The 25,416-nt window shown below is 41.4% G+C and overlaps 1 protein-coding gene across 1 annotated transcript in view; it reads right to left on the bottom strand.

Moving 5' to 3' along the window:
• Positions 1–25,416, bottom strand: part of FMO4 (flavin containing dimethylaniline monoxygenase 4) — a 34,005-nt gene extending 8,589 nt beyond the window's left edge. The window contains 7 exon segments of the mRNA XM_032652743.1: positions 5,686–6,038; positions 7,108–7,304; positions 8,208–8,350; positions 18,579–18,741; positions 19,370–19,558; positions 21,746–21,885; positions 25,332–25,416. Coding sequence (XP_032508634.1) covers positions 5,686–6,038; positions 7,108–7,304; positions 8,208–8,350; positions 18,579–18,741; positions 19,370–19,558; positions 21,746–21,885; positions 25,332–25,383 — 1,237 coding nt within the window. The 5' untranslated portion in view covers positions 25,384–25,416.

Genomic DNA, 25,416 nt, shown 5'->3' with positions numbered 1-25,416 from the left:
CCTCAAAACATGTGGTCATCAAAGCTTAGAATGGAATTAGAGTGCAGAGGGTAATTTTTTGGAGGTAAATTCCCCCTCTGAATTCACTTAAGCAGGGTACTGTACTGCTGGAATTGTGAGGACAGATGCCCCGTGGCTGAGCCTGCACTGCACTGGTCATCAGGACCTGCCCCTCTTCATCTGCTTGCACTTGCACTTTACATATATTGACATATAATATTATTTATATTATATTGTATATATACCTCCACATTATATTTGTGTGTGTGCATTAAAACTATTAGCTGGTTAACTGTAAACACTTAAAATGACCCCGTTCTTATAACCCTGCTTTGGTATGTCTTCATTTTGTTACATGGGGAGGCTCAGGCATGGAAGGGGCCAGGCAGTCTCTCAATCTCACAAAGGCTCTGTCTGCTTGAGCTGTTGTGAGGATGTGCTTGTTCTCAATAATCCACCTAGACACGGACATTCTCTTTTCTGGCCAGTCCTGCCCTTGTCAGTTGCCAAGTTGCTGACCCCAGGGTGTGGGGTTACTAACCTACATGAGAAAGGTCTGACTTAGCTCTGTAGTATACTTGCCACTGGGATCATTTTATCCTGTATAAAGCTGGAAAGACTTTACTTGGTGGTTCCCAGACTGCCTCTTGGAGGCTCTCTGGAGAGGCTTGCAATCACTGCTATGGTGTGATCTAATCAAGTTTTGTTTTCTCAGCTCTCTCATTCCTTTTTTTTTTTTTTTTCTGAACGGGGGAGGGGGCAGGGCCGAGCTCTGTCATTCTGATAAGCATTTTTGAGCTCATTATAAAATACCTAAAAAATCCAGGTACTTAAGAGTCTTCTGTGTTTGTTTTGGGATTGTCTTCTTTTTTTTATTGAACATAACATGAGATCTGCCCTCTTAACAAAATTTCTGGTGTGTAATACAGTATTGTTAAGTATAGTCACTGTGCTGTACAGCAGATCTGTAGAGCATATTCATCTAGCATAACTGAAACTTTATACTCATCAAACAACAACTCCCCATTCCCCTTCCTGCAGTCCCTGCTAACCACCATTCTACTCTCTGCTTCTATGAGCTTGACTATTTCAGATTCCTCATATAAGTGGGATCATGCAGCATTTGTCCTTCTGTGACTTATTTCATTTAGCATAATGTTCTCCAGATTCATCTATGTTGTCACAGATGGCAGGATTTTTTTTTTAAGGTTGAGTAATATTTCATTGTCTGTATATTCTTTACCCATTTATTCACTGATGGACAGTTAAGTTGTTTCCATATCTTGACTATTGGGAACAATGCTTCCATGAATATGGCAGTGCAGATATCTCCTTGTGATGCTGACTTCAATTCTTTTGGATATATACCCAGGAGTGAGACGGCTGGGTCATATGGTACTTCTAATTTTAACTTCTTAGCCACCTCCATACTATTTTCCATAGTGGCTGCACTATTGCATTCCCACAAATAGTGTAGAAGGGTTCCAATTTTTCCACATTCTTGTCAACACATGTTATCTTTTGTTTTTTTGATAATAGCCATTCTTATAGGTATGAGGCGATATTTCATTGTGGCTTTTTAAAAAAATTAGTTACCTATTTCATACATATTAATGTATATATGTCAATCTCAGTCTCCCAATTCATCCTACCCCCTGCCCCCACTTTCTTCCCTTGGTGTCCATAAGTTTGTTCTCTACATCTGTGTCTCAATTTCTGCCTTGCAAACTGGTTCATCTGTACCATTTTTCTAGGTTTCACACATATATGCATTAATATACAATATTTGTTTTTCTCTTTCTGACTTACTTCACTATGTATGACAGTCTCTAGATTCATCCACGTCTCTACAAATGACCCAATTTCGTTCCGTTTTATGACTGAGTAATATTCCATTGTATATATGTGCCACATCTTCTTTATCTATTCTTCTGTTGCCAGGTATTTAGGTTGCTTCCATGACCTGGCTATTGTAAATAGTGCTGCAATGAACATTGGGGTGCCTGTGTCTTTTTGAAATATGGTTTTCTCTGGGTATATGCCCAGTAGTGGGATTACTGGGTCATATGGTAATTCTATTTTTAGTTTCTTAAGGAGCCTCCATACTGTTCTCCATAGTGGCTGTATCAATTTACATTCCCACCAACAGTGCAAGAGGGTTCCCTTTTCTCCACACCCTCTCTAGCATTTGTTGTTTGTAGATTTTCTGATGATGCCCATTCTGACTGGTGTGAGGTGATACCTCATTGTCATTTTGATTTGCATTTCTCTAATAATTAGTGATGTTGAGCAGCTTTTCATGTACCTCTTGGCCATCTGTGTGTCTTCTTTGGAGACATGTCTATTTAGGTCTTCTGCCCGTTTTTTGATTGGGTTGTTTGTTTTTTTAATATTGAGGTGCATTAGCTGTTTATATATCTTGGAGATTAATCCTTTGTTGATTTGTTTGCAAGTATTTTCTCCCATTCTGAGGGTTGTCTTTTCATCTTGTTTGTAGTTTCCTTTGCTGTGTGAAAAGTTTTAAGTTTCATTAGGTCCCATTTGTTTCTTTTTGTTTTTATTTCCATTACTCTAGGAGGTGGGTCAGAAAAGATCTTGCTGTGATTTATGTCACAGAGCGTTCTTCCTGTTTTCCTCTAAGATTTGTATAGTGTCTGGTCTTACATTTAGGTCTCTAATCCATTTTGAGTTTATTTTTGTGTATGGTGTTAGGGAGTGTTCTAATTTCATTCTTTTCCATGTAGCTGTCCAGTTTTCCCAGCACCACTTATTGAAGAGACTGTCTTTTCTCCATTGTATATTCTTGCCCCCTTTGTCATAGATTAGTGGACCATAGGTGCGAGAGTTTATCTCTGGGCTTTCTATCCTGTTCCATTGATCTACATTTCTGTTTTTGTGCCAGTACCATTTTGTCTTGATTACTGTAGCTTTGTAGTATAGTCTGAAGTCAGGGAGTCTGATTCCTCCAGCTCTGTTTTTTTCCCTCAAGACTGCTTTGGCTATTCGGGGTCCTTTGTGTCACCATATAAATTTTAAGATTTTTTTGTTCTAGTTCTCTAAAAAATGCCACTGGTAATTTAATCGGGATTGCATTGAATCTGTAGATTGCATTGAGTAGTATAGTCATTTTCAAAATATTGATTCTTTCAATCCAAGAATGTGGTATCTCTCTCCATCTGTTTGTGTCGTCTTTGATTTCTTTAATCAGTGTCTTATAGTTTTCTGAGTACAGGGCTTTTACGTCCTTAGGTAGGTTTATTCGTAGGTAGTTCATTCTTTTTGTTGCAATGGTGAATGGGATTGTTTCCTTAATTTCTCTTTCTGGTATTTCGTTGTTAGTGTATAGGAATGCAAGAGATTTATGTGCACTAATTTTGTATCTTGCAACTTTACCAAATTCATTGATTAGCTCTAGTAGTTTTCTGGTGGCATCTTTAGGATTCTCTGTGTATAGTATCATGTCATCTGCAAACAGTGACAGTTTTACTTCTTCTTTTCCAATTTGTATTCCTTTTATTTCTTTTTCTTCTCTGATTGCCATAGCTAGGACTTCCAAAACTATGTTGAATAAGAGTGGTGAAAGTGGACATCCTTGTCTTGTTCCTGATCTTAGAGGAAATGTTTTCAGCTTTTCACCATTGAGAATGATGTTTGCTGTGGGTTTGTCATACATGGCCTTTATTATGTTGAGGTAGGTTCCCTCTATGCCCACTTTCTGGAGAGTTTTTATCATAAATGGGTGTTGAATTTTGTCAAAACCTTTTTCTGCATCTATTGAGATGATCATGTTGTTTTTATTCTTCAGTTTGTTAACATGGTGTATCACATTGATTGATTGGCGTATATTGAAGAATCCTTGCATCCCTGGGATTAATCCCACTTGATCATGGTGTATGATCCTTTCCATGTGTTGTTGGATTCTGTTTGCTAGTATTTTGTTGAGGATTTTTGCATCTATATTCATCATTGATATTGGTCTGTAATTTTCTTTTTTGTAGTATCTTTGTCTGGTTTTGGTATCAGGGTGATGGTGGCCTCGCAGAGTGAGTTTGGGAGTGCTCCTTCCTCTGCAATTTTTTGGAAGAGTTTGAGAAGGATGGGTGTTAACGCTTCTCTAAATATTTGATAGAATTCACCTGTGAATCCATCTGGGCCTGGACTTTTGTTTGTTGGAAGATTTTAAATCACAGTTTCAATTTCATTACTTGGGATTGGTCTGTTCATATTTTCTATTCCTTCCTGGTTCAGTCTTGGAAGGTTATACCTTTCTAAGAATTTGTCCAGTTCTTCCAGGTTGTCCATTTTATTGGTATAGTGTTGCTTGTAGTAATCTCTTATGATGCTTTGTATTTCTGCGGTGTCCATTGTAACTTTTCCTTTTTCACTTCTAATTTTATTGATTTGAGTCCTCTCCCTCTTTTTCTTGATGAGCCTGGCTAATAGTTTATCAATTTTGTTTATCTTCTCAAAGAACCAGCTTTTAGTTTTATTGATCTTTGCTATTGTTTTAATATAATTTGAAAATGCTGTGAAAGCACTTTAATTAGCCTTAAGTAAACATTTGTAATAATTTAATCACAAATGCCATGGAATTTTTTCTGTAATACAAATAAATGAGATTTCCTAATCACCTTCTCCTCCCCTCCACTCCTCACCCTTCCAGTTAAAATATCATGTTTGTCAATTTAGGAGAACATTTTAAAGTATGGTTGATATCTAATGCGTTTTTACAGTGTGACAGAAATCAATATTAATATTGTGTTATATGCTGTTTATAAATTATTGGTGATTGTTTTTATTCATTAAGGGTATAATTCTGCTAAAGGACAGCTGGTTGGCTCAACTGTGATTGCTGTTTATATTTTTACAAATGCAATAATACAGTTACAAATGGAATTCTTTAAAATGCTTATGAATCTAAAACTTGCCCTACTTTCCAGAGGTATGATAATAATAGCAATAGTAAGAACAACAGCTGTAAGTTAATGAGCATTTACTCTGTGCCAAGAACTGTGCTAATTGCTTGGTAGACGTTATTCATTTTAGAAAACCTTTGTGAAACAGGTTTTATTATCCTCATTTTACAGAAAAAGGGACTGAGATTTAAAGAGGTCTTCGCAAAGCTAATGAGTTGGGATTGGACCCCAGTAGCCCTGACTCTGTCACCTCTGCTCTTACAGTGATAACTGATAGGAATCTGTGTCCAGTGTCTACAGTGTTTTTATGGGCATTGCTTAAAAGTCACTATCTCCTTAGACCCCAACTTTATTCACAGTGTATATTATTTCAGTGTCTTTCTTAGGAAGCAATATAAAACTCTACTGATAGTCATAAATGGAAAGACTTAGGAGTAAATGGACTAAACTAGACTTGATTTGACTAGAGTAGTATAAAACAGGATCCTGAAGCTTCTAATATTTTCAGTTACTCTGAGAAATGTGATTTTATTTTGTTGTCCAAATTTATTCTATCCACAGAGTCAAAGCCTCTTTTTCCACTCAGTCACATTAATGACATAAGCAGACCCATCATAATATTACACATATATAAAATTAATTCTTCACTAAAATTTTTTTGGATGTTTTATGTTACTTTAACTCACATTTGTTTGATTTTAGCTAAATCTCAGGGGACTGGTTTCAAGACTCATTTGTTCACATAGGGCTTTAAATAGAGTCCAGGTACCTTTGAATACTCTTGTGGCCCATCGTGCTTGGAGCTCTGTGCCTGCTAAGATGGATCCTGTAAGGCTGATGAAGCCAATCATAGCCAGTGTTGTCCTCTCTAGGTTTGAGGGAAAGACCAGCTTATACAGGAATGTCTTCTTTGTACAAAGGCTTTTGAGAGGTTCTTCCAGAAAGGGAAAAGAAAAGGTGTATCCTGTAGTGAAGATCACAACATCGATGTTTTCTTCCACTGTCCCGTCTTCAAAGAGAGCAGAGGTTTCTGTAAACTCCTTCACGCTGGTTTTCATAGTGACTGTCCCACAGAGGATACAGGTTGGCAGCTCATCATTCACAATTGTTTTTGGTTTTTTCCTTTGACACAGAGGAGAAAATTATTCACTGTGGTTATATTTATAAGACACTCAGCAAATGATTTATTTAGTCAGTTCAAAATATCTGCCACGTCAAGGGAGTAAATTGACCAATGTCTAATTCAAAGTTGTCTATCTGACTTACTGTTTCTATAACATCTTTTGTTTTCCTGCTCCCAGTAGAAGGCATGTAGAAAATGACTAAACCTACTCTTTCCTGTGGGGTTTAAAATTCTCTATCTCTTAGGTCTAATTTCTGGAGCAATGTCAGGATCAAGTACACAACAATCCATTTGATAGTCAGTTTTGGGTCCACATCACCCAGGCCTCAAAGGATTGGCATTTGGCAAAGAGGAAATTACAAAAAAATTTTTGGATTAAAAAAATTGAATCTACTGATAGATTTTCATAATAAATATTTTCATTATGAACATTCTACCTAATTGCAACAGACATAATGTCTATAAAATTTACATATTGAATCATTCGTTGTTATTAATTTTCTTTGTAATTTGAAAGCCATCTTACCCAAGAAAAAATATTTGGGTCATGCATATAATAAAAATCACATTTAATGACTTTACATGCATTTCAAAGTTTTCCTTTTCCTTGCCAATGTGTAGCTCTATATAGATGTGTATTAAAATATATAACTCTAGGAATTCCTATTGGCAATTCATACCTCTAATCGTTCAGCCAGAGTAGACATTTATTAAAGGTTAGTGAGAGCTGGCCATCTGCACTCACTGTTGCTGCAAATATTCTATTTGTGGATGGCAGCCATCCTGTGAACCCTCAAGGCCAACTTAAATTGCATAATTTTCAAACTGGAAATAAAGTTTCCATCCTTCATTTTCTTCTAGCCTCATCAATTACTATTTTGCTACCAGACAGAGAGTACTCCTATTTCAAGAACTTCTGTGGTACTGATAGACATTGTCTTAAAAGAATAAGCTTAGAACAGGATAAACAAAGGCAATGTCACAATTATTGAACATTTTGAGTTCTGAATAAAATAGAATGAGAAATATTGATTAAATAACTTTACCATTAAATAAAAATATAAGTACCCCTTAGTAATATTTAGTCCATAATTCGTATGATCAAATCTTTTATTCAAGCCCCTCTCTTGACTCCACTTTAGTACACATGAAGGCAGAACTTGTGCAGTAAAATTGTGGCGTCTTGTAGCCATCATATTAAATGGGTAGCCCCCATTTGAAGAGCGGCTGATGACCCAGGTACCTGTTCTAGTACTGAGAAGAACCTAAAAAGTAAGGCAAGAAGGATAAATACATGTGCATCATTTTTGTAGTATTTTTCTTCAATATGTCTCAAACGATTTATAACATTCTGGTCTTATAACAACAGAGGACTGCTGAAGTTGTACCTAGATCTACAAATGACTAGGTGTTCCCCCTGCTGTCATTATTTTCATAAATCACTTTGACCTGATCTATGTATTGGTTAAGTATTTTCATCATGTTTAAAGTAAAGAATTATAGTACCAGCAGACATGTGCTATTGAGCTGGCAGTGTTTTACATGTAAATATTATAGGATTTAAAGTGAGGTTTTGAGCAAGCAATTTTAACTAAATTAAATAAAAATCTATTATTTCTAAATCTAATCATTGTCCTATAATTTATGATAAGGTGGAATAGATTCTAATTTGTGGATCTATGCTTGGAATTTCTAAAATCATTATGCATACTTCTTGGGCAAAGTAACGGGTGCTTTTACCTCAAAACGAAGTACAAATCTGACTCCGAATTGAAAACTTGGAGCTGTTCAGAAAACAACCTCCCCTTTCTCTTTTTACATGGTTTTTCTCTCCAGAATTACAGAGAGAGAGTGTGAAAGAAAGACAGTTGGCATGGGTAGAACAATTTGCTCATTTGATCTTGTTCCAGGGGTACCTCTGAAAAATACTTAGTGGTCTGGCATCCACACAATTTTCTTAGACCCTTCTTGGGCATCTCTTGGACATCTTCTCAGTTCTGTAAAGCGTGCATTATGAGAGGCTTTAGGGATTTTCAAGATTTTTTTTTCACTTACCCTGTGTCCACATAATTTAGCTATTGGCCGGTGTGCTTTATAATCTTGAATACCACTCTCCAGACACCAGAAATGATGCTGGGGGTGGGAGTGCAGATGCAGAGATGGTGTACCTGAGCTGCGGTTCGACTGAGCTCCACTGCAATGTCCCCTCCAGTGTTCCCAAGACCGATCACTAAGACGCGTTTGTCCTGAAAGCCTGTTGGGATCTTGTACTCTTGACTGTGCAGGATCTGGCCTTTAAACTTATGGATTCCTGAAGGGACAGAGGGATCAGAAATATCTAGAGTTGTAACTCCTTCGTTGGCAGGCATAGGGTCTGTGGGAAAAGGCAAGTCCCAGAAATATGGCAGCCCTTTGTTCTTGCTCCCAATTGCAGGCAGTAGAACCAGTATATCATCCCCTATCCCACTGGATGCTGTAAGCTCAGATACTGATTTAGTATAACATGCCTTGTTAAAAGCATAGGAGAACTTATATTTCATGTGTGTTCCGTTTTAAAGCAATTACTTAGGGAAATCAAGCTTACTGCAGACAATAATAAGAAACATCTCATGCATGACCTGAACATCCTAGACAAGAAGTAGACTGTTGATGCATGTTATTTTACCCAATAGATATATTCTATCAGAATGTGATTTATGTATATAACATGTTTACAAATTGAACTAAGAAATTTTCTTTTTTACAAAAAGAAATTGTGTGGCATGTTCTCATGTAAATAAAGTAATTATTCTTGTGATTTAGGCTTGTTACTTCATGCTTATTTTACTTTGTGTCTTATTATACACTTAATGTCTTATTATACTGTATGCTTATTTAGACTTTATTCTTTTGTTATTTATATTTGTATTTCTGACTGATCTTTCAAGCTCCTAACACTCTGTCAATGGAAGTATCACTATTACGATATTGATATACTATATATGAAAAGGGCTACCAAATATTTCTCCTCTTGATTTTTTTTTTTGGTAATTATCTCCTTGGCATATATAACAGACATAAACCATGGATTCACATAAACTAGGAATGGTAGTAACAGTGGAAGCAGAGCTATTTACAGTGGTGGCTGTGTCACTGGCAAAGTCCATTAACAATTCCCTGGAAATAAAAGTAGAAACTGGGTAATAAAGTCTAACCTTTTTCTTTTCCTTTGTACTTAGTCTAGTTTCACCTGCTCATAGGATACCATGTGAAGAGGCCTTGTACCCAGCATTTCAGACCAGAGTTCCTAGTGTGGAATGGCTGTGCCTGACACTTCAGCTCAGCAGACCATGTGCAGAAGTGCATTCAGGAAATGCCTCTGAATCTACACTACCACCCACCCTGAGTCATTGGAAGGGAGTGCCAGATAGATGAAGAATGATGGGGCCAGGGGGCTGCTAAGCTGGCACACCAGTTGACCCCTAGGAGCCCCAGCTAATGTTGGACATGGGGGGAAAGCCTGTTGAGTTCTTAGTTGACACTCATGCCACTTACTCAGTTCTGAACACCAGATCAGGTAAACTCAGTCACAAGAGTTGTAAAATTATGGGGGTCTCAGGGAAGGTCCAAGAACGGGCATTCATAGAACCATCAGAATGTAAACTGCACAAACATAGGCCCACCCATTCCTTCCTGCATGTTCCCGAGTGCCCCGTACCTCTGCTAGGAAGAGATATCTTGGGAGCTACTATACACCTAATGGGAGACAAATTGGAGACTGGTGTCCCCTTAGACAAAGGGCACAAGATGATAATGTTAATGGCTGAGGACAAACCTCCCCGGACAGAGCAAGTTGATCTCCCTGGAATAAATGCCGAGGTCTGGGCCCAGGGATGGATGGGATGAGCTGTAGGAGCCAGTCCCATGATAGTCCATCTAAAATCTGTACATACATGGCCCAATAGAAAACAGTACCCACTCTGCTGGGAGGTCTTGTTGGGAACTGCCCGTGTCACAGGGCCTAACTGACCAGGGCCTTATTAGACCATGTCAGTCAGCCTGTAATACCTCCATTCCCCCTGTAAAGAAACCCAGTGGGAAATACCACATGGTACAGGACCTCAGGGCAGTCAATGAAGCCACTGAAGATATACACCCAGTAGTGTCTAATCCTACACCCTGCTGGCCGCTTTACCGTCCACCAGGACCTGGGGCTCTGTATCAGATTTAAAAGATGTCTTCCTCTGTATTCCATTAACCACAGAGCCACAAGAAAGTTTTGCTTTTGCGTGACAGGACCCAAACATGCAACAAGAACAACAATACTGCTGGACAGTCCTGCCTCAAGGGTTCAAAAATTCTCCCACCATCTTTGGGGAGACTTTAGCTAAAGATCTAAAAGATCTACATCTGGAGGAGGGAACCCTCCTCGAGTATGTAGACGAAATTCTGATTGCCAGCCGTACTGAGGAGGCCTCTGACAAAAATACTATAACCACCCTGAACAACCTAGCAGATAAAGGATATAAGGTATCCAAGAAAAAGGTTCAAGCACCACAAACTAGGGTGACCTACCTAGGCTTCGTTCTCACAGAAGGCAAGAGAAGCATACCCCAGGAAAGGAAGGAAGTCATTTTCTGCCTCACCCCTCCTGAAACTAAAAGACAGCTTAGGGGTTTCCTGGGGATGGCCAGGTTTTGCCACATCTGGATCCCTAACTATGGTTTAATAGCTGGGACTCTGTATGAAAAGTTGAAAAGAAAAGATAATGATCCTTTTGAATGGAATTCAGAATGTGAAGGGGCCTTTGAAGAACTGAAAAAGCAGTTACTTCAGACTCCTCTCCTGGCCCTCCAAAATTTAGCTAAACCCTTTGACCTTTACATTCATAAAAGAAAGGGAATCGCCCTTGGGGTATTAGCTCAAAAAATGGGACCCCTTACTCAGGTGGTTGCTTATTTCTCCAAACAATTAGATCAAACTACTAAGGGATGGCCTTCTTGTCTACCAGCAATAGCAGTTACTACAACCCTGCTAAAGGAGGCTGAAAAGTTAACATTTGGTCAGCCAATCACTATACGGACTCCACACCGGGTTCAGGCTTCAGTTAAGTTCTAAGGGAACAGAATGGCTAACCCCCAGAAAGTCGATTCCAGTTCAGGCTATGCCTTTAGACAACCCAGTTGTTACCATAAAAAAACTGTCACAGGCTAAATCCTGCTACCCTGCTACCCACAGAAATAGGGCCCTTGGAGCATGATTATATAGAAGCCGTAGACACGATCTATTCCAGTCGCCTTGACCTAGGAAGTGACCTCTCCCAAACACTGAAGAGGAATGATTCACAGATGGGAGCAGTTTTATGAGAGAAGGAAAAAGGCTGGCAGGATAGGCAGTGACCTCCCAGACCTAAGTCATAGAAGCAAGAAGCCTACCCCCAGGGACTTCTGTCCAAAAGGCCTAGTTGATAGTCTTCACCTGAGTCTTAGACAGGGAAGATTTTACACAGATTCCCAGGATATGCCATCCTTCACACACAGGGCTATCTGGAAGGAAAGAAGTATGCCTGCTGTGGAGAATAAACAGGTGAAACATGGCTTAAAAATACTGAAGCTCTTAGAAGCAGTACAGCTTCCAAAAAAGGTGAGTGATTCATTGTAGGGGTCACCAAGAGAAGGATGCAGAGGTAATAAAGGGAAATGACAAGGCCAATGCAACTGCTGAAAGGGCAGCCCTAGAACCAGTAACTTGGCAACTACCCCTCATACCTCAAAGGCCAGATCCATCCAATTGTTCCTCAATCTGCACAGAGGAAGAATTAAACAGAGCCTGAAAATGGGGCTTCGACAGAGATCTAGGAGGCCATGGGTGGCTAGTTAGTGAACACGGGCAATACTTCTTCACCCAAACTGCAGCTTATCAAGCCATCAGGGAGGCTTATCAAGGAACTCACTACAGGTATATAATTGGCTAGTTGAGGTCATGGTAACTGCTGGCATGAAAAGTATAATCAGTCGGATAGTTGAGACATGCCCCATCTGCACAATGAACAACTCCAACACCAGACCCCCTAGAGGCCCCCAGGTGAGGCCCATTCAGACCAGAGGGACATATCCTGGGGAAGATTAGCAGACTGATTTCACTGGCATGGCGAGAGTACCTGGCAATTTCAGGTATCTCTTGGTGCTAGTAGACTCTTTTTCTGGGTGTATAGAAACGTTACTAAAAGAAATAATTCCCAGGTTTGGGCTTCCAGGGTCCCTACAAAGTAATAATGGTCCAGCATTTGTGTCTCAAGTGATGAAGGGGATAACGGGCACTGTGGGCGGACTTTGTACTCAGCCTAGAGACCTCAGTTGTTGGGGAGAGTAGAAAGCTCCAATCAGACTTTGAAATGGGCCTTAGCCAAGCTATGTCCAGAAACTCAAGAAGACTGGATGAAGTTGCTTCCAGTTGCCCTGCTCCGCATGTGATTAGCCCCAAGGGATAAGTGAAAGTTAAGTGCATTTGAACTCATCTATGGTACAGCCACTACCCGAGCCCGAGAGAAGGGACGCCTTAACTTGAAATGGAACAACTCAAGTGTGCCCTCCAGGGAGGAGAAACTATGAAAGCTTTCATGGAATATGGTAACCAGGTGCTGCCTGCACCCACCAACCTGGCCCTCTACCCATTCTGGCAAGGAGACTGGGGACACCTAAAAACCTGGAAAACCAGCAGCCTGCAAGACCAGCTCAGTCCTAAGGGGAGCGGACCCCACTCGGTGACCCTAACCACCTACTCTGCCCTGACGTTGCAGGGATCGCTCTGTGGGCACATCACCCTTGAATGAAGAGGACCCTAAACGCTACCTCTGGAGAGACAACCTGGGGCCATGGACTCCCCCTGACTCATGCGAACCTCTCTCTGACCTGAAGCTTTTCTTCCAAAAAAACAACAAAGTGTGACCAGGGATACTTAGGCCACTGCAGTGAGCCTCCATATCAGGGCACGTTTGCCTACAGGCAAAAGACCTAGATACCTGCATTTTTAGGAAAATCTTGCTCTTGCTAATATTTGGACCATGTATCTTAAATTATCTGGTGTTCTTTGTCTCCAAAGGGTTAGATAAATCATGGTCGCTCAGCAATATGAACAGTTAGTGTTGAGGCCTGGTGACCATCAAACGCATCTAAAGGCATCTGGGAAGAAGTCTGGTCCTCTTCCGGGGGGTACAAAAGATGGACCTGCGCCCCCTAGCGCCCCTCAAGAATGAGGAGAAGGACAAAAGAGAGGAGGGATTTGTCACCAGCAGAGCCCAGTCTGGGTAATAAGATAAAGTTTAACCTTTTTGTCTTTTCCTTTGTGCTTAGTGTAGTGTCACTTGCTCACAGGGTGCTGCGTGCAGAGGCCTCGCTTCTGGCCCTTCAGACCTGAGTTCCTAGTGTGAAACGGCTGCGCTGATGCCTCAGCTCAGGGGAGTGTGCAGAAGCGCAGTACGTGACCCTCAGTTGAAGGTGGTGGCGGTGATGGGCTGTGCGCAGAGTCTCTGGGTCCAAACTTCGATCTGGAGTGTGAGCCTGTGCCTGTCTCTGCCCCCTCCCTGCTGACAGAACCCTGCAAAGCAGCCCCACCACGTCCTGGGGGTCGCCTGCTCTAGAGCCAGATCTCGCACCTGTCCGCTCTCTGATCAAAGAATAAAGCTTTCCTCTGCTTCTGAACCAAATTTGACCTCTTGGCTTGAACAGCACCGGGCAGGAGGACCCTCATTGGGGACCAGCTCGAAAGGGTCGGTGGTAACAGCTTCAGCAATGAGAGGTGGCAGAGGAAATAAACAGCGATGGGGCCAGCCATCTTCAGACCCTGTGACCGGTGAGATGAAGCACTGACAATGAATCGGAAAGGGAGGCGCTGCACTTTAGAGGGTTCCTCAGCCTCTCACCCCAATACTTCAAGTACTTTTGCAATTTTAATGTAAAAAGATGAAACTGTCTCCTGGAACCTATCATTCTCCTACCAGACAGTCACTGATTCATTCATTTACTCAATAACATTTATTGAAGAGCTACTATATATAACACAATGTTTTAATAGGAGTCTTTGCCTGCTGAGGCCCCCAAAGCTGAAAACTAAATGCACTAAATATGGCAACAAATAGTTGCCACGTTCCCAGGGAGGTGCTAAACCCACTAGGCAGAATTTGCAAAGAAGGTGTATGCAGACCAGTTTTGTGATCCTTTGCCTCTCACTTTCAGGGATTGAAGTCGAAGTGGCCAGAGGTTGGAAATTGGAGACTTTCAGGAAAGGATTTTAAAGTGCTGTTGCACTTTTTGTCTCCTTGACAAAAAGGGGAGGGGCTTCTGGGAGACCCCTGTGAGACCTCGACCCTTGGAGTCTATGGAGCACAGAGACTGGTGTGTGACCCACGCTTGAAAGGCTGTGACTGGAACTGCCTGCAAGGGGTGGCTGCACCAGTAGCAAGTTTTTCATCTACTACTGCTGACAGTGTGGAATACATGTCTCATGTGGACCAGATGAAAGCCATGTAGGAGAGAGCCTGTCTGATGCCAATTTAAAGGGACTTTGCACAAGGTAGCCATCTGGACTGGCAATGAGACCTTAATAGATAGTCTATGGAAATGACCTGGGGAGGAGCTAGGGTTTAGGGACTTGTAAAGTGGCCAGTCTGAGAGTGCTTGGTCTGTAGCAACAGGGGCTGCACGGAACGATCCCTAGTCATGGGGCGTCTCTGTGGAGCAGAGCCTAGGAAAGCACCCCACAAAGCATGGATCTTAAACACCCCCAAGGCCTGAGAGAACTAGCACCTGGTTGGTGCCAGTGGAGAAAGACTTTTCCTGCCCCCTTACTTCTTCTTTTCCTTGCCCTGACTCCAATTCTGGAAGGGCCAGAGACTGCAGCTGGTGAGTGAAAGGTTTGGAGGAGGAACTGGCAGAGGAAGAGAGCAGCCAAGCGCACCATCTCTTCTCACTGCTGCTGTCAGCACAAAGCAGGAGCCGGCTGGGGGAGGGGAGAAGCTTCATCATTACAGGTAATTGCCAGTTTTTACTATTACACGAGGCAGAACATTTCAGCTATAAAAATGAGAAGCTGGGGGACTTCCCTGGCAGTCCAGTGGTTAGGACTCTCTGCTTCCACTGCAGGGGGCACGGGTTCCATCCCTGGTCAGGGAACTAAGATCCTACATGCTGCATGGCACGGCCAAACAAACAAACAAAAAAAATGACAGAGGAGGACTTTCCATTATTTGAGAGTGAGCAGAAAAGCGGTGGGAATGGCCTGAAATTGCAACCAAGGGCAGGAGAAGGACAAGCCCCACAGATGAGGCCTGCAGGGACATTACAAGAAGAAGTACAGTTGGTTAATAACTCTATATTACATGACCTGTGCTTTCAACATTGTATAGCCCAAGGCACTGTTTCAGGTTTTAGGTTTAGGAGATGTGAGAATAAAAGGCAGTCTCTACCCTTAAAGAGTTCATCCTTGAGTGAGAAATAGGTAAACAGACAAGAGCTAACTAACGCTTATTCAGACCTTACTAGCAAGTCCTAGACATTCTTCTAAGGATTTTATACCTGTTAATTAATTTAAACCTCACAACAACCCCATAGGGTGAACAGTATTATGATGCAGTTTTACTGATGCTGAGAGTGGAGGCACAGAGAGGTTAAGCAACTTGCCCAAGGCCATATAGTAAGTAGCAGAGCCGGACGGGAAGTCAGGTCATCTGACTCTGGGCTCAGCTGTCAAGCATGATACTATGCTGCCCCCCAGAACAGGAGGTGTTATGATGCCTTCAGTGGGGCATCAGCCTAGACTGAGCCAGGGAAGTCATCCTGGAGGATGTGATTTTTTTTTTTTTTCAAAGAATGACATTAGAAAGATGATTAGGAATTTGAAAAGCGAAGCCCTAAGAGGGTTTCAAGAAGGGGGAAGAACACGTGCCTCGAATGCATTAGAGAGTGGGGCTTCAACCTATTCACTGAGGTTTGGCTGGAGAGAAGCTTCCTGAGGGCTCAACCTTGGTTCATAGATTTTGTATGTACCTAACACAATGCTTTTCAAATAATAGGTTCTCCATAATTGCATATTTGAGCAGGGGACCCAAGAAAAAGTATGGAATGCATAGGTAATTCTGAATCAATGATACGTCAATAATGCCTTGCCCCCTCCCCTGCCCCAAAGGAATCTATTTGGTAAATCAAAACTACTAATTCAGAAAAAAAAACGGTCTGCTAGGAGGCACAGGGCCTAGTTTGCCTTGTCAGCAAATATCTCTGGAATAGTTTGCTATTGTGGTTTCTTCATCTTATACTTATTCCCCTACTGTTATGTGTTGAAAAATGCTTAGAAACTACCTTAGGAGAAGGAAGACCAGGAGCTTGAAGTCCATGCACAACGCTCACAGAGTTTAAGAACATTTGTTAATAATTGATCAAATATAATTAGGCATTTGCGACCACTAATCTGTAACTAATGATTACAACTGATGCGTGTTTAGAGAGTCACGTTTACACAACTTCTTGGTGTGGGAGAGAAAAGAATCAAGAGGGGTGACCTGCAGAACTGCACTTTGTGCCACCCATCCCGTGATTCCTGTATGGGCTCTGGGAGGATCCAGCACTCTGAGATGGAATGGCTGCTGAGGCTTATAACTAGGGTTATAACTTAACTAAGAGGGAGAAATACTTCTTCGTCTGGGGGACGCATCTGCTTCTTAGGAAGCAGGTTCTTCCAAGCAATTCTCAGATGGTGGATAATAGCTTACAAAAGGTCATGATTCATAACAGTAGTAGCTATTGTTTATAGAGTGCTTACTGTGTGCTCTGTACTATACTAAGTATTTTACATGGATGATCTCATTTAATCCTCATCACTACTCTGAGATGGGAACTTATATTTCCACTATGCTGAGGCTTAGAGAGGTTATGTTCATCCAAGATTAAGCAGCTAGCACAGGGTCTGGATCCATTATGCTAAATGCTGCTTATCCAGGGCCATTGCCTGCAGGGAACTGTAGCAGACCAGAACTTCCTGGAAAGTTTACATCGTATCCATTCACCAAGATACCTCACTCTGGAAACACAGAGGAAATTGGGATTATCTGTCCTGCTGTCCCCCATAATAGATTCTTCTAAAGTCTGGTCATAAACCAAGACCCCCTCAGGGGGAGCCTCTAAAATCTACGTGTGTGGGTTTCTTCCTTCTCCAATATCTGGGTTTTAGGGCAAAAGAAAGGGGCACCTCAATGTTTCTACTACAATTATTCCTCCCCCACCTCCCTGAGGTCATTAAAGTATGTAGAAATGTCTGCTCTCAAGATGATCCAAAACTATGTCGCTACTCTAGTTTATGTTTAGCCAGTCTCTTTCCTTGGGCCCACTTCTGCCAGTCTGGACACTTCATACTGCCACAAAGATCATCACCTCTCAGCCCCTGATTGCTCTTTTGCAGCAGTGTTCTTTAGTTATAGTCGCAGTGGGACTGAAGGTAGTTAGGAGTAAAGGATTAGCCACCTCAAACCTGACGAGACACTTAATTCCAAAAGCATCTCTTATTTGACACTTGTGACATATTTCCTCATAGAAACATTGTTATAGAGGCAGTTATATATTCCTTTGGTACTATGTGATTATGTATTTAGCCCATAGACTAGCAGCAAGCCTGAAGCTGACCCACCATTTACAATATTGCTTCTTTGTAAAATTATGTACTGAATTCTCCCTTGGTCCCTAACACATTTTGAAAATAGAATAGTTTGTTAATTTGAAATTATGTTTTAAGATTTATATTTCATTTTTTATTGTCTAAGGTTTGCAAACTTTCTTCTTCACATCTTCATTTCTTAAAGTTTCTTTTAATTCCTAAAAGAAGTTTCAAAACTTCATACTCAATTGCCTTTAGGGCCACTTATGAGTAACGGAAGAAGAGTAGCTTCACTACATTTTAGTAATCCTCACTTGACTTCAAAAGTTGGAGATTTGCTAATAGTGAGTATATTAAAAAGAATGTGCCATTGGATCAAAAGCACTTCCAAAGGGGAATTTCTAAAACTCCTTTGTGTGGATAGCCCTGCTTTAAGAGGTGGATGGATTCTTATTGTGATGACTATTTTGAAGGGTGACAATATTTCTTTGTATGTATAATTTCTGGTCTATTTCTTAAAAAAAATTCTGTCAAGTTTCCTTGTATTCTCACTTCCTTTAAGTTATTGAATTACAGGTCACTCCTGATTCAAATGACCTGTAATTTAATGACGAAATTCAAAGCCTATTTTTTTCCATGACCGATCTGATAGTTTTGAGCCTTCTGTGATCACTGAGCTTGAATCAGACAGGCATGATAAAACTTAAATGATAACATCAGCATTTATATTAATAAGTAAATAATAAAATCTGACACCTCTATAGTGTTTTATAACTTTCAGAGTTATTTTGTACATATTATTTCTGAGGGTAAACATAAAGTTGTCTATAATCACGAGGAAGTATTTCCAATTACAAATCAGTAACTTCTAAAAGAACCCAGAAGAGTAGGCATGGTTTCAGGCAGAAATGACTCACCAGGAAATGACTCCAAAGGTAAACGGGGATTCAGGAAGTGTCCAGTGCAAACCATGACAGCATCAAAGATAGCTCTGTCCAGCTCCCCCTCTGTCTCTGTGACAACATCCCACTGACCAGTTTCGGAGAAGTCGGGACGCTTTGTTACGCTGCACACTGTGGTCTGAAAGCAAAAGACAAACACTCGCTTTCCATCAGTCATCTTGGGACCTCATACAATGACCGTATGGTAACCATGTCTGTTATTTCAAGTGGGCCAAGTCAGTCCCACGATAGGAGGTCTGTTAACATTGGCTTATCTTTTCCCTAGAGAAGTTAAATAACTTGTGCAAAGTCTCAAAAGTGGTCATATAGATTAGGACCCAAAACATCTGAATGCCTTCACTGCAAGGAAGAAACATTCAGTTTTTATTCCTGGTGACAAGGAGATGAATTAAAACACCGAATGTTGAAAAAATTTAGGAAAATGAGTTTTGACCCATTATAATATCTGTGGTTCAGACTTCTAGTCATTTCTTCCCAATGGGTTTCATGAACAAAATCCATTTTTCCTTTCCTCTCAAAAACATTCTAAATTTTATCCTGAATGAGAGTCTGAATTTAGAGGAAGAACCAGGAAATTCAGTATTTTAGTGACTTATTTGAGTAAAACATGACCAGCAGGATTATTATCTGCCTTATTCATATAGAGAGAAAGTCAGGAAGAAGTTTACTTAAGTATCCCATTTCCATCAGATTGGTGAATGGGCCAGCCCCTACTCATTAACCTTCCATAACCCAAGGTATCTTACTCTAAACCGAATGTATTTCAGAAGGTCAAAGTGCTCAGCAAACTCTTGGAGGTAGTCCCAAAATTTTTCTTGCTTCATAAAATTGGGATAATCTTCTTGGAAGGGGAAGTCGCTGTAACATGACATTTCTTTGCAGACGTTTGTCACTAATGACTTGTAGACTCTGGTCATCCCATCTTTAGAAGTTTCCTGTGGTGAAAGCACAGTTAGCTTGATGGGGTGGTGGGGGGATAGGAGGAAGAGAACAGAGATCATCAGCAGTTAGCGTTCCACTTGTAATTCCAAAGAGTTCCTGGAAAAGTTAGCATTGGGCCTCCATGCTATAGTTATCAGAAATCATTGGTGGGGTTGGAATTGTTAAATATGATATCTTTCTCAATCTACAAAGAAGCTAACAACATTTAATAGGGCTCTCCAAGAATGACACTGTCCTTAAAATATTCCATGAACACAGGCCCACGGTCTATCTTGCTTATCTTCTCCTTCTTCCCTTGCCATGATTATTCCGTCCACTCATGCTCTGCACCTCTTCCTCTTGCCTTTGTTTAAGGAACTCCTCACTAATTTTTCTATTTATTGTCTATGGATATTTTCAACCGCTCTCTTTTTATTGGCTCCTTCCCATCCACACTTAAAATACTGAAGACTCAAATTTTCAAAACAAAACAAAACTCCCTTTCAGCCTGTATCTCCTTCCAGCCTTGTCTCTCTCTGTCTTATCTCAGTCGTCATGAAAGAAGCATCACATACTGGCAGCCTGTGTTTTCTCCTGGACTTCTCAACTTGTTGTCTTGTCTCTATCTCTGTCACTCAAAAACAAAACAACAAAACAAAAAGATCTATATTAAAGGCACCGGTGAACTTCTCGTGGCTGAAGTTTTCTTCTTCAAGTCTCTTCCTTCACCATCATGTTCTCTAAGAAGCCTTCCATGACCCAACAGACCTTCACAAGGTAGCTCTTGCGCCCTGCCCCAGCACACTGTACTTTGAGCACAGAACCAATCACACTGCATTGTAGTGGTCTGTTTACTGTTTCTGTTCCCCACCAGACAGTAAGGAGGGCTGGGTCCTTGTCCATCTTGTTTCCCATAGGCCCTGGTAGAGGGACAACACGAGTACTTGTTCAGTGGATGAAAATGAATACTACAATTGCATTTTTGAAAAAAAAAAAGTATTTGTATGACTGGAAAAAATTACATCAAAATTTTGTTAGTGCTGACTCATGAGAATTGATATTATATTTAATTTGTATTTTTCTTTTGTTTAACTCAGTACTGTTTTCTAAAATTAATCTATATCACTTTACAATAGGAGAAGGAAACCAAACCAACCATGGGGTCAAACAGCAGACCTAATACTTGCTTCCACATTGACATTTGGTGGCTTGAAGAGGCCCATAGTACACCAGAAAAAATTATTTTCCCCCAGTATGCTATAATCCTAGGGTTGTGATCATTTACATGTGTTTGCTTATTCTGTTTTCTTCACCATCCATCAAAGACTGGCAAATGCTGCCTACTCCAAGAAGGCTTCCCTCATTCATATCAGTTTGAAGCACCCTCCCCAACCTTGAGCTCCCACTAAAGGCTGCTCTTCTCTCCCCAACCAAAGCATTTAGTACTTGGGCCTCCCGTCTTCTGACACCTTATACCCTACCACTGGGGCAGGTCCTTTTATTCCCTCTGAAGGCCCTGCTATTCCCAGTAGCCAGGACCAATTTTGGCCAGAGGCAGGGGGTATTTAGTCATTTCCAGCCCCAATTCCTGATGCTTAAGTCACCTAACAGCTGGCCTAGCCTTGAGCACACCCCACTAGGCTGCATATCACACTCCTAAGAAGGGTGGATTAGTGCCTGTGTTCTTTTTCTTCTGATCATGTGAAAAATACCCCCTAGACCTTTCAAGGTCTGGATTCTTGCCTCACCCTTGCCAATTCTCTTCCCAAAGACCTGAACAATGCCTGGGGGCTGGGGCTCCACTCCCTGATGCCAACTTCTGTCCTTCCTAAAGTGTCATCTGCTCCATATTCACCAATGCCATTCAGCTACCCAATGTGACACGCTGCTACTTTGTCTTACAATGTCCCTGCTCCAGAAATCATCGTAACTTCCAATACTATGTTTGTGTATTACACTTAACTCTTTCTTCCTCTCTCCTCCAACTGTCTCTTGTCCCTACCCTGCCAGTTGTCCAAGTTCATCACCTATCAGACTGCATCCTGCCTGGGGTCAGCACAACACCATAACAAACTTGTGTTGCTAAAGTGAGCTGCTCCCGTAATGATCACCAAGGTAGGCTAAAGCGACCATGCCTCGGCAGGGACAAAGCAAACGGCCAGATTATGATTGGTGGAAGTGGGAGGGTATGAACTACGCACGGTAAACTTCCACAGTCCCCCGATGTCATTACTTCTTTCAAAGCAGGTAGGCTCCAGGTCTTCATCCAAGCAGCATTTGATGGAGGACAGGCCACTCACACCAGCTCCAATCACTGCAACTCGCTTGGCCATGGTGTGTTCTGTATGAGATAGGTTGAGCAGAGCATCTTTATATGACAAAGCTAGAAGGGAACCCTTGTCATAGAAGTCAACTTTTACAGTGATCCCTTCATCTTTGAGCTGAGGCAGAATCACATGTTGTTTAAAGATGAGGGCTCTGAAATCATACTGGTTTGGTTTGAATCCTCGCTTCATTTATTTACAGTATGACCTTAGGCTAGTTGTTTATCCTCTCTGTGCCTCAGTTTTCTCATCAGCACAATGGGAGTGGAAATAATAATACCAATTTAAAATATTTGTTATGAAATTAAATGACTGAGATATGTTGGAAGGGTGATAGAAGTGTGTCTGCTACATAGTAAGTGCTCAATTAAATTTTGCTCTTATTTTTAGCTAGTGTAGCCAGGACCTTGATCCCCTTAAGACTTTAGATCCTCTCAGTATTAAAAGGACTCTTTGCTAACACCTAGTCCCTCTGAAATGCTAGGAATTGCAACAAGCAAAAATGTTAGTTTTTATTCAAAGCGTCTAAAGTTCTAAAGAATAGCTAGTCATGGACCATGTCCTGCCAGCAAAAAAGATATTACATGCATTTAGGGGAGGTTCTTAACTTTGCACAGAGAAAGGTTGACTCACCATAATACAGAACTGTGGTCATATGGTCATATGGAAATGGGGATGCCATGTTGTCAGGAAAGATTTGAGGAAGTGTGAATGTGTCATGGGGATTTATAACCAGTTTTTCTTGATTTTATGTTTTGGGCTTCTGCAAACATCAACATAGCTTTTGCTTTGATCAGATGGGCTAACCACCGAGTTGATTTCAGCAAATCAGGTTTATGTCACATGGAAGACTTTGAAGTGTCAGGTGTCCTCACTCTCAAGTGCTGCCTTTCCCTCAACCCTCGTGGCCAGTCTGAGAAACACACAAAGAGTAGTTGAGACCTCAAAGTATTTGCTTTATAAAATATACTTAACTGATTTGACTTTGCCTATGAAGACATGGTACTTTTTGAGGAGAGATCTTGCTGTATAACTCTTATGTGACTTTTGTAGTGTCATGACACTTACCATAGTGGTGTTTGCCTTGAGGAACCTAGGGAGAACATATTTATTGAGCCCTGAATACCAGTAAATGGGAAAACATATAGCATCATCACTGAACACGACTTAAGGCCACTCTGCTAATAAGAGGTTGAGTCTGGAGAGACTTCGGGTATCTGAGTATGAGCCTGGATGTGCACATCTCATTGGTCTGAGAGCCTGAAGTGTCCTGTGATTCCTGCTACTAAGCCTCTTCCCTCACCTGAGCTCAGGTTTGCTGCCACACCTTCTGGTTGGGCTTGGGGGATTTTGTCCTTTTGGTTTTGTAGTTTGCCTCCTAGCCAGATCAGAACCCCCAGGCACAAAACCAAAGTGAAGTTACTGACTTTACAGAGGGCAGAAGAAGACTGCTGAGCCCTTGGACCCTTCGGACTCACCTGGTTCCAGAGGAGGATCTAGGCAGGGACTTGCAACAAGGATCAGAGGGATTTCTCAGAGCTGCCTGTTTCCAAATCTTACCTGCCACCCTACCCTTTGTAAGGTTGAGACCTTCACGCCTGGCTTCATTATTTATAGCAAAATTTACACTTTTCCCCCTGAAACTTTTTGTTTATTTAGAAGTCTCTTTTGATTTGGAAGAGTTGGGCAGGCTGCAATAAGAATGGACTTTGGAGGCAGCAGAACTGGGTTTGAACTCTGTCTCTGCCACTGACTAGGCATGTGACCCCAAACAACCCACTTACACACCTTAAGATTTACTGTTTGCAAATAAGAAAAATAGCCGTATTGAAGGATTGTTTGGGTCTTAAACAGTGATAATAATTACACAGAACTGCCTAGCACCAAATATTTACTCAGCATTCATTTCCCACCTCCCTAACTGACTCCCTCCTTTCCTCTCTTCCCAGAAAAGACAGCTCATGCAGATAAAATTTATCAACAAGTTTGGAAACATATAGGCAAACATACCTATGACTTCCTTTGGATTGAGTAAAAGGTTTAGGTGGCTTTTAATCAGAAATAAATGGCCTCCACCAATAAGAACATTTAAACTTCCAGGGCACTAGGTAGAGGTCTGGAATTGGCAGATCCCTCTGTGCTGTGTTTTTGCAATAATAATATGAAAGAAATAGTTGTTAATTGATCTGGTTAAAATGCAAAATGTGCTGCAGTGAATAGACTGGCAGCAAATTAATTCACTCAACAGATGCACCCTGTGTACCTCTAAGGGCAGGTACTGAGCCAAGCGTGGGGACCCCCAAGATGATTAAGAGCCAGTGACTTAAATAATAGTAATGAATATAGAGCCAGTGACTGTCCACAGGAAGATGCCACTATATGGAGAGAGGCTGACACACATGATATAATGTGGTACGTCCTGTAATAGCAGTGTGCTCTGGGTACAAATGCTTGCAGACACTCTTGGGCTGCTTAGCTATGCCTGGAGACCTAGTTAGAGACACATAGTAGGCTGTATTTTTCCTGGGAAAAAACACCTTGTCCTTTACAGACTGATTTAGAGACTGTTTAAGTGCCAAATAATTGGTGTCCAAAGTAGATGTGAATTGAAAGGCAGGAGAGAAGACTGCAGGCTTGAAGGGGCGGGAGGACATAAGGTGTGTTAAGCTCTTTGTAAACTGTAAAGTGGGCTAGAAACATAAGGTCCATTGTAGGTCAAAAGGTTGCTGACATTTAGTTCCTTAATCAAAAGAAGCTCTAAACTACTGAACTGGATTTTTTTTTTTTTTTTTTGCATTACGTGGGCCTCTCACTGTTGTGGCCTCTCCTGTTGCGGAGCACAGGCTCCGGACGCACAGGCTCAGCGGCCATGGCTCACGGGCCCAGCCGCTCCGCGGCATGTGGGATCCTCCCGACCGGGGCACGAACCCGTGTTCCCCGCATCGGCAGGCGGACTCTCAACCACTGCGCCACCAGGGAAGCCCTGAACTGGACTTTTGAACAACATGAAAACCCCATCCCATACCTGACAGACCAGAAAATGCAGGAATCATTTTTGAGACATGGAAAGACTTGGATGATTAGCAAATTATGTAGCTGATTATGATTTATATTAGTTTGGACTTGGATCTGTTTATATTTCTTATTATCACTCTACCAGTGCTCTTCCTTTGCTACGGTATTTCCTAACATAACACTTGTGGAGTATTTTGTGTTTCCCAATGCCTCACAATTCCATCTCATCCAAAAGATGAAATCAGAAGTGAGCCTGGAATCACAGACAGTCCCATGATTCTGTTATTCTCACCCACACCTTCCTTCAGGGTGGTTTCCCCCTACAACATAACTTTGTTTCCTTAGCACGTTCCTTTGCTTCCTGGTTTTCTCTAATTCTGCTGCTTTAACCCTAATCGAGAGGCTCTCGAAGGACAAGATCACATTCATTTTTAAGGAGTGTACTCACCAAGGAAAGTATACATCCTCTGTGAAAGCAGCTTCTGGAAACATTTCCCCATAAAAAAAAAAAAAAAAAAATCCAGGACACTTAC

Source organism: Phocoena sinus, chromosome 1 (genome assembly GCF_008692025.1).
Source record: "Phocoena sinus isolate mPhoSin1 chromosome 1, mPhoSin1.pri, whole genome shotgun sequence".
NCBI classification, from domain to species: Eukaryota; Metazoa; Chordata; class Mammalia; order Artiodactyla; family Phocoenidae; genus Phocoena; species Phocoena sinus.
Note: the sequence above shows the minus strand (reverse complement) of the source record. Positions and strands in the feature narration are given on the sequence as shown.